At 39.2% G+C, this 10,156-nt stretch overlaps 1 protein-coding gene across 1 annotated transcript in view; it reads left to right on the forward strand.

Moving 5' to 3' along the window:
- CCDC150 (coiled-coil domain containing 150) overlaps positions 1-7,336 on the forward strand; it is a gene marked incomplete at both ends in the record, with an annotated part of 66,893 nt that extends 59,557 nt beyond the window's left edge. The window contains 2 exons of the mRNA XM_084228741.1: positions 6,825-6,944; positions 7,220-7,336. Coding sequence (XP_084084867.1) covers positions 6,825-6,944; positions 7,220-7,336 — 237 coding nt within the window. The remainder of the gene's footprint in view (positions 1-6,824; positions 6,945-7,219) is intronic.
- Between the last annotated feature and the right edge of the window lie 2,820 nt (positions 7,337-10,156).

The raw sequence follows: 10,156 nt of genomic DNA on the forward strand, positions 1-10,156 counted from the left end.
GCTCTGGTGAATTCTCTCACCCTCCCGTGCTTCTGACTGTACCCAGTGCTTACATAAATAAATAAATATTAAAAAAAAAAAACTTTATAAAAAAAAGAAAAAAGAACTCAACTTAATTTCTCACCCAAAGCAACTAGAAAAATAACAAAACCAAAAGCCCATAGACAAAGGAAATAAAGGAAATAAATAGAAATTAAACATCCTAAAAGAGCAATGAAACCAAAAGCTCATTCTTTGTAAAATCTTTGTAAACCAAACCCAGTAATGCATTTAGAAGGATTATACAGCATGACTAAGTGGGATTTATACCAAGAACTAAAGGATGGTTCAGTATCCAAAAATAAATCAACATAATTCACCATGTCAGTAAAAGGAAAGATAAAAACCATATGATCATATGAGAAGATGCTGAGAAAGTATTTGATAAGATTCAACAGCCATTTATGATGAGAACACTTGAAAAACTGGTGAAAAAGGAAACATTGCCACATAAAGATCTTATGACAAACATAGCTAACATCATTCCCAATGGCAAAAATAATTTTTTCCACTAGGATGTGGTATAAGACAAGTATGCCCACTTTCACACTACTGTTCAACATAGTATTTTACATCTTAGCTTGAGCAATTAGGCAGGAAAGGGACATAAAAGGAATCCAGATTGGTAAACAATCATTATTTGCAAATGGCATCATAATGTACAAAGAAAACCCTAAGGACTCCACTGAAAAACTAATTGAAACAATCAGTTCAAATAGTGGCAGGTTACACAATCAATACACAAAAATCAGTTGCCTTCCAATATGCAAAAGTGAGTTAGAAGAGGAAGAAATTAAGAAAGCAATCCCAGGGCCTCCCCGGTGGCGCAGCAGTTGAGCGCTGGGTTGTGAAGCTGCTCGCAGCCTCTGCAGCACCGGTTCGATCCCTGGCTGCTCCCCGGCCACTGGAGGAGGGTCCCACATGGCGCGCAGACCTCTCCTGTCACCCTCTGCTCCCCTCAGCAGTGTACTTCATCCGTCCGTCTGCCTGCTCTGCTCCCCGCTCTGTCTCGGTGAATTCTCTCACCCTCCCGCGCTTCTGACTGTACATAGTGCTTGTATAAACAAACAAACAAATAAATAACTCTTTAAAAAAAAGAAAGCAATCCCATTTACAATTTCACCTCCCCCCAAAATTAAATAATCTAGGAATAAACAAAGGAGGTAAAGGACCTGTATAAAGGAAAGCTATTCCCTGCTCATGAACTGGAAGAATTAACATTGTCAAAATTTCCATCCTACCCAAAGTAATGGACAGATTCAACACAATCCCTATCAAAGTTTCAATGTCATTTGAAGAATTAGACCAAAAATACTGAAATTCATATGTAAACACATAAGGATAGCAAAAGCAATCCTGACAAGAAACGGTAAGAATGGCAGTATCACACTTCCAGACTTCAAACTGTACTACAAAGATATAATAATCAAACAGTATAATGCTGAAACAAAAATAGACACAAAGACCAAAGGGACAGAATTAAGAAATAAACCCATAGCTATTATATAGATTGTTAAATCTATGACAAAGGGACGTCGAATATACACTGGGGCAATGAAAGCCTCTTTAATAAGTGTTAGGAAAATTGTACAGCCACATACAAATGACTGAAACCAGATCAGTATCTCATACCATAACAAAATCGACTCAAAATGGGTAAAAGACTTGAATGTGAGACCTGAAACCCTAAAATACATAGACAAAAATGTAGGCAAAACACTCCATGACAAAGACTTCAGAGATGTCTTTGTGGATTCATTACTAGTAGCAAGGAAAACAAGAAAGAATATAAACAATTGGGACTACTACAGCAGATTAAAAAACTTCTGTAGAGCAAAAGAAACTATCTCAAAAAAGACACTGGTTAATGGGAGAAAATATTTGCACACCATATATCTCACAAGGGGCTACTATCCATTATCTTCAAAGAATTCATACAACTCAACAAAAAGAAAACAATCCAGTTGAAAAGTGAGAACAGCTCTATGTCTTCATAGAGTTCACCAACAGGTATGAGAAAGAGACAGATTACCACAGGTACATGAAAAAATGTTCCTCACTTACATCTGGGTAAATGCAAATCAAAATCACAGTGAGATACCACCTCACACTAGTGATAATGGCCCATATCAAAAAGACCAAAACCAACAAGTGCTGGCAAGGATGTAGAGAAAAAGGAAAATGCTACTCTGTTGGTGGTAATAGAATGATCCAGCTCCTGTGAAAACAGTAGGGGTTTTATATCACCCAGCAATTAAATGCCCATGTATCTCCCTGAAGAACACAAACATTAATTCTATGGGAAATAGGCACTTCCCTGTTTACTGCAGCACTAGTTACAATATCCAAGCTATGGCAACAACCTAAGTGCTCAAATAAGGATCAGTGAATCAAGAAGATGTGGTATATATATACAAGGTAGGATACTACTCAACTATCTTAAAAGCTCTTGCCATTTGTGGAAATATGAGAAGAGCTAGAGGGGATTATGTTAAGTAAGCAAAACAAGTCAGAAAAAGAAAGACAAATAGCCAATGGTGTCACTCATATGTGGGATAAAGGGAAACCAAACAGAGTCTGATCAAGCAAGCCAAGAACTAACCCTAAAAAACTGACTCTAGAACTGAGGCTACCGAAGGGGAAAGGGAGAGAGCAAGATGGGGAAGAAGCACAATGGACTATGGTGATAAAATATGAGTGTCCTGGTAGTGGATGAGGTATGCTAACAACACCTGATGGGGGAGAGCCCATACTTCGTACTACACAAACATAAACCAATGTTACTGCATTTAAAATAATTTAAGAATGCAATTGAAATAAAATATATATCATTTGCTCTTCATCAAAAAGACTAAAATACCTGGGAATAAATATAATCAAGGAGGTGAAAGACCTATATACTGAAAACTTTAATGAAAGAAATTGAAAATGACATAAGAGAAGGTATTCTATGTTCATGGATTGGAAGAATTAATATTGTTAGCATGTGTCTACTCCCAAAGCAATCTATAGAACCAGTGCAATATCTTTCAAGCTTCCATGGTATATTTCCCAGAAATACAGCAAACAATCTTAAAATCTGCATGGAACCACGAGAGACTCTGCATAGCCTAAGCTTTCTTGGGAAAGATTAAAATGGGGGGCCACACACTGATTTCACATTATATTTCAAAGCTATAGTATCAAAACATCATGGTATTTAGCATAACACACATTTCTGGAGGACCAGAAATAAACACATATTTGTACAGTTACTACAATGGAAGGACTTTCCTCAATAAATGGCAGAGAAAACTAGACAGCCACATACAAGAGTGAAACTGGGAAACATACCATACGCAGGTATTAACTCAAAATGGATTTAAAACTTGAATGTAAGTCCTGAAACCATGAAACTCCTGAATGAAAACATAAATAAGTTCCTAGTTAGTCTTGATGCTAAGTTTTTTAATCTGACACCAAAGCAAAGATGACAAATAATCAAGTGGAATTACATCAAACCAAAAAGCTGCACAGCAAAGGAAATGAAAAAAAATGAAAAGGCAGCCTACTGACTGGGAGAAAATATTTTCAAATCATATTTGAGAAGAGATTAATAATCTAAAAAAAATGTAAACACCTCATACAACTCAATAGCAAAACCACAAACAACCTAATTGAAAAATGGGCAGAAGATATGAATAGATGTTTTTCAAAGAGGACAGAAAATGGCCAAACAGATATATTAACAATTGCCTTGAATTGATAATTATCAGGGAAATGCAAATCAAAACTATAATGACATCACATTTCAGCTCATTAGGATGATGATTATAAAAAAAAAAGTAGTAACAAATGTTGACAAGCAATTAAATGCCCACGTATCTACCTGAAGAACACAACACAATGGAGAAAAGGGAACTCTGGTACACTGTGGGAATGTATATTGCTGCAGCCACTGTGGAAAGCAGTGTGACAGTGCCTCAAAAAATTAAAAATAGAAATTCCATATGATTTGGCAATTCCATTTCTGGATATTTGCCTCAAAAAATATTAACTAGAAGGGTATATGCCACTCCCATGTTTACTGTGGCATTGTCTACAGTAGCCAAGATATGGAAACAACCTCAGTGTCCAGTGCCCATCAGTAAATCAAAGGATAAATTGTGATACACACATGTACACACATACACAAACAATGAAATTTTATTCAGTCATAAAAAGGAAATGTAATCTTGTCATTTGCAACATTTATGGACCTTGTGGACATTATGCTAGCTCAGTCAGAAAAAGAAAAATGCTGTATAATCTTTCTTGTATGTGAGATCTACAATAAAAAAATGAGCTCATAAATACAGAGAACAGATTTGTGGTTACCAGAGGTAGGGTTGGCAGATGGGCACAGAGAGCTAGGAGTGAAAAGATACAAACTTTAAGTTAACTAAAGAATTCATGGGGATGTAATGCATACAGCATGGTGAATAAACTTAATACTGCATTGCATATTTCAAAGTTGCTAAGTATCTTGAAAGTTCTCACAAGAAAGAAAAATGTGTGTGGATGGCAACTGATGCTAACTAGGTTTATGGTGGTGATTTTACAATATATACATATATCCAATCATGTATGCCTCTGTCAGTTAAATATGCCCCACTACTGGCAATAGGTTCAACTTCTCAAACAACAACTGTCTACTCGTTGCCATGTTCAGTTTCGTTTCATTTGTGTTACGCCTTTACATTATAACTCTTCCTTACATTGGAATCTCACCAAACATCACCTATTGGGCATCTGGCATGACAATGACCTTTCTCATGACCTTTCATCTCTCCAAGCTAAAATTTCTGCTGTCAGCAAGTCTCATCTACACACTTCAGTCTCTTCCTTTGCTCATTCTCTATCTTCTACCCTCCAAACTCTAACTCCTACTTATTGGTATCATCTTGTCTTCTCTTTCATTGCTCTTTCCCTACTTGTCCTTCTCCTTTGTCTTTTTATTCCACTCTGCATTCGTTCCCTTCATAGGTCCATCCATCGTCTTCAACGAGACACGTATGCCTTCCAGCTCCGTTCTAAAAACAAAGGGGGACCTGCTGCACCTCCCCCTGCAGTGACCTTTAGGGCTAATGGCTATCGCCAAGGTCCCTAGGTCTGGCTGGGCAAGGAACCAGCGCACAGGGGAGAACAGCAAAAACTCCCTGAGGCAGGGGAATACAGCAAAGTTCCCTGAAGACATGGATAAGACAGAAGCCTATCAAAGGATTACGACCACCAGGAGCTAAAACCTTATCTCGTCTTTCTAGAACTACAAACTTTATCCCTTCATTGTCTTTCTAAAACTTCCTTCTTCTATAAAGGTCATTTGTTGTTAATTAAAAAATCATATGAAATCCTTAACACAAAGCTGACTCAAATGAAACGTTACTAAACCCTGTAATAATTAAAATATAGTTTAAGTGAAAAAGTAGCTAGTAAAACAAAAAAATGCGATCATATAGCTTAAAAACAAAACTAATGGATTATCTACTTAAGAAAGGGGCTAGGTCCAGATGTAAACCACTCAGCGATAAGCTAAATCCATTCACTGCTCCTGTATATATACTGGCGACTAACTCAAATAAAACCGCACTCAGATTTACACTCTCTCTTGAAGTGTGTCTGTTTGTCATTTCTTCAGCGGAATCCCTGACCACCCTGCGCAGTCTCTCAACCCTGAGACGGCCTCATCGTTCACTGCTGTGCTGGTCCGCGGCATAAATACCTCAATACAAAAATAAAGATTCTTACCTAATGACAGATAATAGAATGGTGAAGTATTGATTAAACCTGAAGTCCAGAGCCACAAAACATGAGACCAGCATGCATATGGATTTTATTGCATTATTTTAGTTTGCCATGAACTAGTAGTGTTATAGGACAGGGGGAGGGGCAGCCCAAACCCCGCAAACCTGCCTATTCTAAATGGGTTCTGCCATCCGCCGCATCAACACAAAACATATGAGACTTTAATGGGAAGGAACTTTAATAAAACTAGGAAACAACACAGGTAAGGCAAAGAGTCTAGTTTCTAAATGAAGCACCCAAAGTTACCCGTCCCCTCGTGGGTAAAACTCCATCCAAATGGGATCGGCCCAGAACAAGGCCCCAAGGCCTGCCACAAGTCTAAAGCATCTTCCAGTGGGGACCCACAGAAAAGGGTCACAAACAACCAGACAAGCCCGGAAGGAAAAGAGCAAAATCAACATCCAGATAAAAGCTGCCATGGTCACCTCCCCACGGGTCTCACCCACATCTGTGTCACCCAGTCCACAACCCAAAGACAAGCGCAGTTTCTTCACGTGTCTCTAGGCTCCATGCGCCTCCTCCAGGTCTCCTGGCTCCATCCTGCTTCCTTCCTCAGTCTCTTCTGCAGCTTCTTCCTCTTCCTGCTCAGCTCCACCCTCCCTTGGGTGGGGCAAGGAACTTGGAACCTCCTCCTTTCCTGGGGACCACCCTGTTACAGTAGTAGATCTTTGTTCAATCAATAATCAGAAGTGTAAAATAGGCCCAGTTTATTTCAGTTTTTATTTTTCTGTATTCTGTTATAATCTTGTCCTTTTGGAAGGCATTTAAAACTATAAATTTTTAGACCTAGAATGGATTTTGAAATTACCCTACAACCATTCCTCATTTTCCAAATAGTAAATTAAGCTTAATATATGACAGTGAGGTCACTGTCAATTGGTCATGTGGGTTTTTAATATTAAAGTAATATACAAAAATTTGTAATTCTTTGTCGTAACTTTTGATAACATTTATATGTTCAGATAACAGCTAACCTGGAAGAAGCTCACCGCTGGTTTAAGTGCAGGTTTGATGGCCTACAACTTGAGCTGACAAAAAATCGGTTGCAGAGGCTTCCCCGGGATGGCAGGTGGTCAGACGAGGTAGGGTTTTTAGACGTGGCTGTCTTAAACAATTCTGGATTTGTTTATATTTGTATTTCTTAATACAGAATTTCTCATCCAGTTACTCTGGTAATATTCTGATTTCTCTACTACTTGGAAAGCCAATGAACTAATTTCTTAAAAGTTCTACCTCTCCCAAACTGTGTAGGTTAGAACCATTTATCTTGATGAATAAATGATCTTGATAAAGACCTATTAGGTCATCAAGCTCTAATGCTAGTTCTCAACAATATTTGTGTTTTTCTTTCCAACAGGACCAAGATAAAAAGCACGGTGTAATACCCGGCCAGTCTGTGCTACACCGATGGGAAAACAAGCAGAATCTTAGACTTGCATCCAAGAAACATCACTCTGAACTAGACAGAAAGTGACATCCTGGACAGAGGACCTTCCTCATTGATAGCTGCACCACCGTGATTCCTCCAGCCCTGCAACCAGGGCTGCCCTGTTTCCACAGTTAGCAAAACATGAAGTCTGTGATGTGGGCTGAAGATTTTGGACCCTTTCATAAATTCTTTAATGTCAATACAGAACCATCCCACCTTTTTTGTTCCTTTCCCCACTTTCCACCCAATAAATTTATATTAATTTGTTGTATGATAGGAAATGCTGTTGCAAGATGATTGGCTTTTTTTTAACCGGAATAATATTTTAGGAGTACAGGTTCCCACACCACACCCACTACTGAAGTACCGTTAACCTTCCAGCAGAGTCCACTGGACCCCTTCACTATCCTTTGCTCCCCAGATGCCCAACTCCCACCTACAATAACCTCAGTTTTACAGTTTACAGGTTTGTTTTGGTTTGTTCCTGTACTTTGTTTCTTCATAGTCCATGAGTGAAATTATTTGTCTGTCTCCTTTTCCTTTATTTCACTTAGCTTTATCCCCTACAGTTCATTCATGTTTTCACAAATGCAAGATTTCTTTTTCTATAGTTGAGTAATACTCCATTATGTATAAGTATCTCATTCTCTTTATGCAATCTACTTTTTTGGACACTTAGGTTGCTCCTTATCTTGCCTATTGTAAATAGTTCTGCAATAAACAGGACTGCAGATCTCCTTTCAAATTAATGTTTGTATATTCTTCAGATAGATGCCTAGGGCTGGAATTTCTAGATCATAATGTAGATTTTTAATATTTTGAGAAAACTCCACAAACTTTTCCACAGAGGCTAGAACAGTTCATATTCCCACAGTATACAAGGGTTCCTTATTCTTGCGTAAGGATACAAGAATCCACTCCTTCACCAACATGTGTTTCTGGTCTCTAGGATGTAGGTCATTCTCACAGATGTGAGGTGATATCTTGTGGTTTTGATTTTCATTTCCCTGAACACATATGGGACTCATGGGACAGTACTAAAAGGAGCAAAATTTCTATCATAGGGGTTACAAAATAAGTGAAAAAGACAAAAATCTGACTTGAAGGAATATCACAAAACTTCCCAAACTGGCGAAGAAACATAACCACACACAGGAAGCTCAAATAATTCCAAAGAAAATAACTCAGAAAGATGCACATCAAGACACATTAAAATGGCAAATATTAAAGACAGCATATCCTAAAATCAGGTAGACAAAAGCAGACTCACATACAACATCAATAACCTCATGATTTTTTTTTTTTCTTTCTGCTAGTCTTTTTGGTCACTTTCCATTGCCTTATGTCCAAATTTACCGATTCGGTCCTCTGCTTCATCAATACTACTATTATTTTTCAGTTTATTTTCTTTAGCTTTATGTTTTTGTTTTTTTAAAGATTTATTTATTTATTTATACAAGCACTGGGTACAGTCAGAAGCGCAGGAGGGTGAGAGAATTCACCAGTCAGGAGCAGAGCAGGCAGACTGATGAAACACACTGCTGAGGGGAGCAGCAGGCGTGGCAGGAGAGGTCTGCGCGCCATGTGGGACCCTCGCGCCTGGCCGGGGATCGAACTGGTGCTCAACCACTGCGCCACCGGGGAGGCCCTAGCTTTATGTTTTCTGCTTTGAACTTTTTTCATATTTTCTCGGTCCTTTTTTTTTTTTTTTTTTTTATTCATCCATTGTTCTAATTTCAATGAGCATCTTGAAATCTTCCAGCAGTTTACTGGTCCTATTGCATTGGGACCTCCCCCCTGGATTTGTCTTGATCCATTGATTGAGGTGAATTTTTCAGTCTCCTCATTCTGCTCTGTTTATTCCTATGGATTGGGCTAAACTGCTTGCCTTCCTGGTCTGGTTAATGGTTGTGTGTAGAGTTGAAGGTTGCCTGGTATTAGCCTAGGGTGCTAGGCTTTCTGTTATGTATAGGCTGAAGCCTCTTCACCAACCAGAATGACTGGAGCTCAAGAGCTGGTGCCGGGTGGTTTGTAGCCCAAGAACCCGGCCTACAGAGTTGGAGCCATGGATGTGGGAAGTGAAGAAGTTGCTGCTATAGAGTGCCAAGGACACAGGCCTATCTGGGTGCTATAACCACTTATGCTGAAGGAGGGATCTGCAAACACGTCACCTTCAGGCCAATTCTACCTGGAGCTTTCCTAGAAACCTCCAGCTGCAACTAATACCTCAGCTGCCGGCTAACCCTGATCTCAGCAATTTTTGCAAACTTGCGTTTTTCCCCTGAGGCTCAGGAAAAGAGTATAAAGGGGTGGAGGTAGGGACTCCTAGGAAAGACTTTTCTTGTTCTGCATACGGAGGTTTTAGTTTCAACAACTGTAAGCTATTCAGTTAAGTCTACCTTTCATCAATCTGCTCACCCAAGTCCTGTGGTTTTCCAGAGGAAAGCAGCTCCTCCATTTTTACCAGCTATATGAGCACACTCCCCACTCCAGTGCAGTTCCCAGCTGCTGAGTAAGGCCTTAACAGGTATAAGGCCTTCAGTCCCCAGGGGAAGGCTCCATGCCCCTGATGTCTCTCCTGACCTTGGGGTCCACTGCCCCAATAGCACTCCTAGTGGAACTGTGCCTCAGGTTTTCCTTCCTTTCTGATAGTTTCTATCACTTTTCCTCATGGAAATGCTGATTTTCAATGCCTCAGTTCTGTTTCAAAGGCCGTTGCTCCAATACAGACAAAGGGGTTTTTTTAATTTATTTTTTAATAAAGTATCATTTCCCATCTTCGTTATTTTAAAAGTATAGGATTTCTTCCTGCCCTCAGGTGTAGTCACTATTACTCTCCCGCCACCAAAGGGCCCACAGTCCTCC

This window comes from Talpa europaea (assembly GCF_964194135.1).
Source record: "Talpa europaea genome assembly, chromosome: 1".
Lineage (NCBI taxonomy): Eukaryota > Metazoa > Chordata > Mammalia > Eulipotyphla > Talpidae > Talpa > Talpa europaea.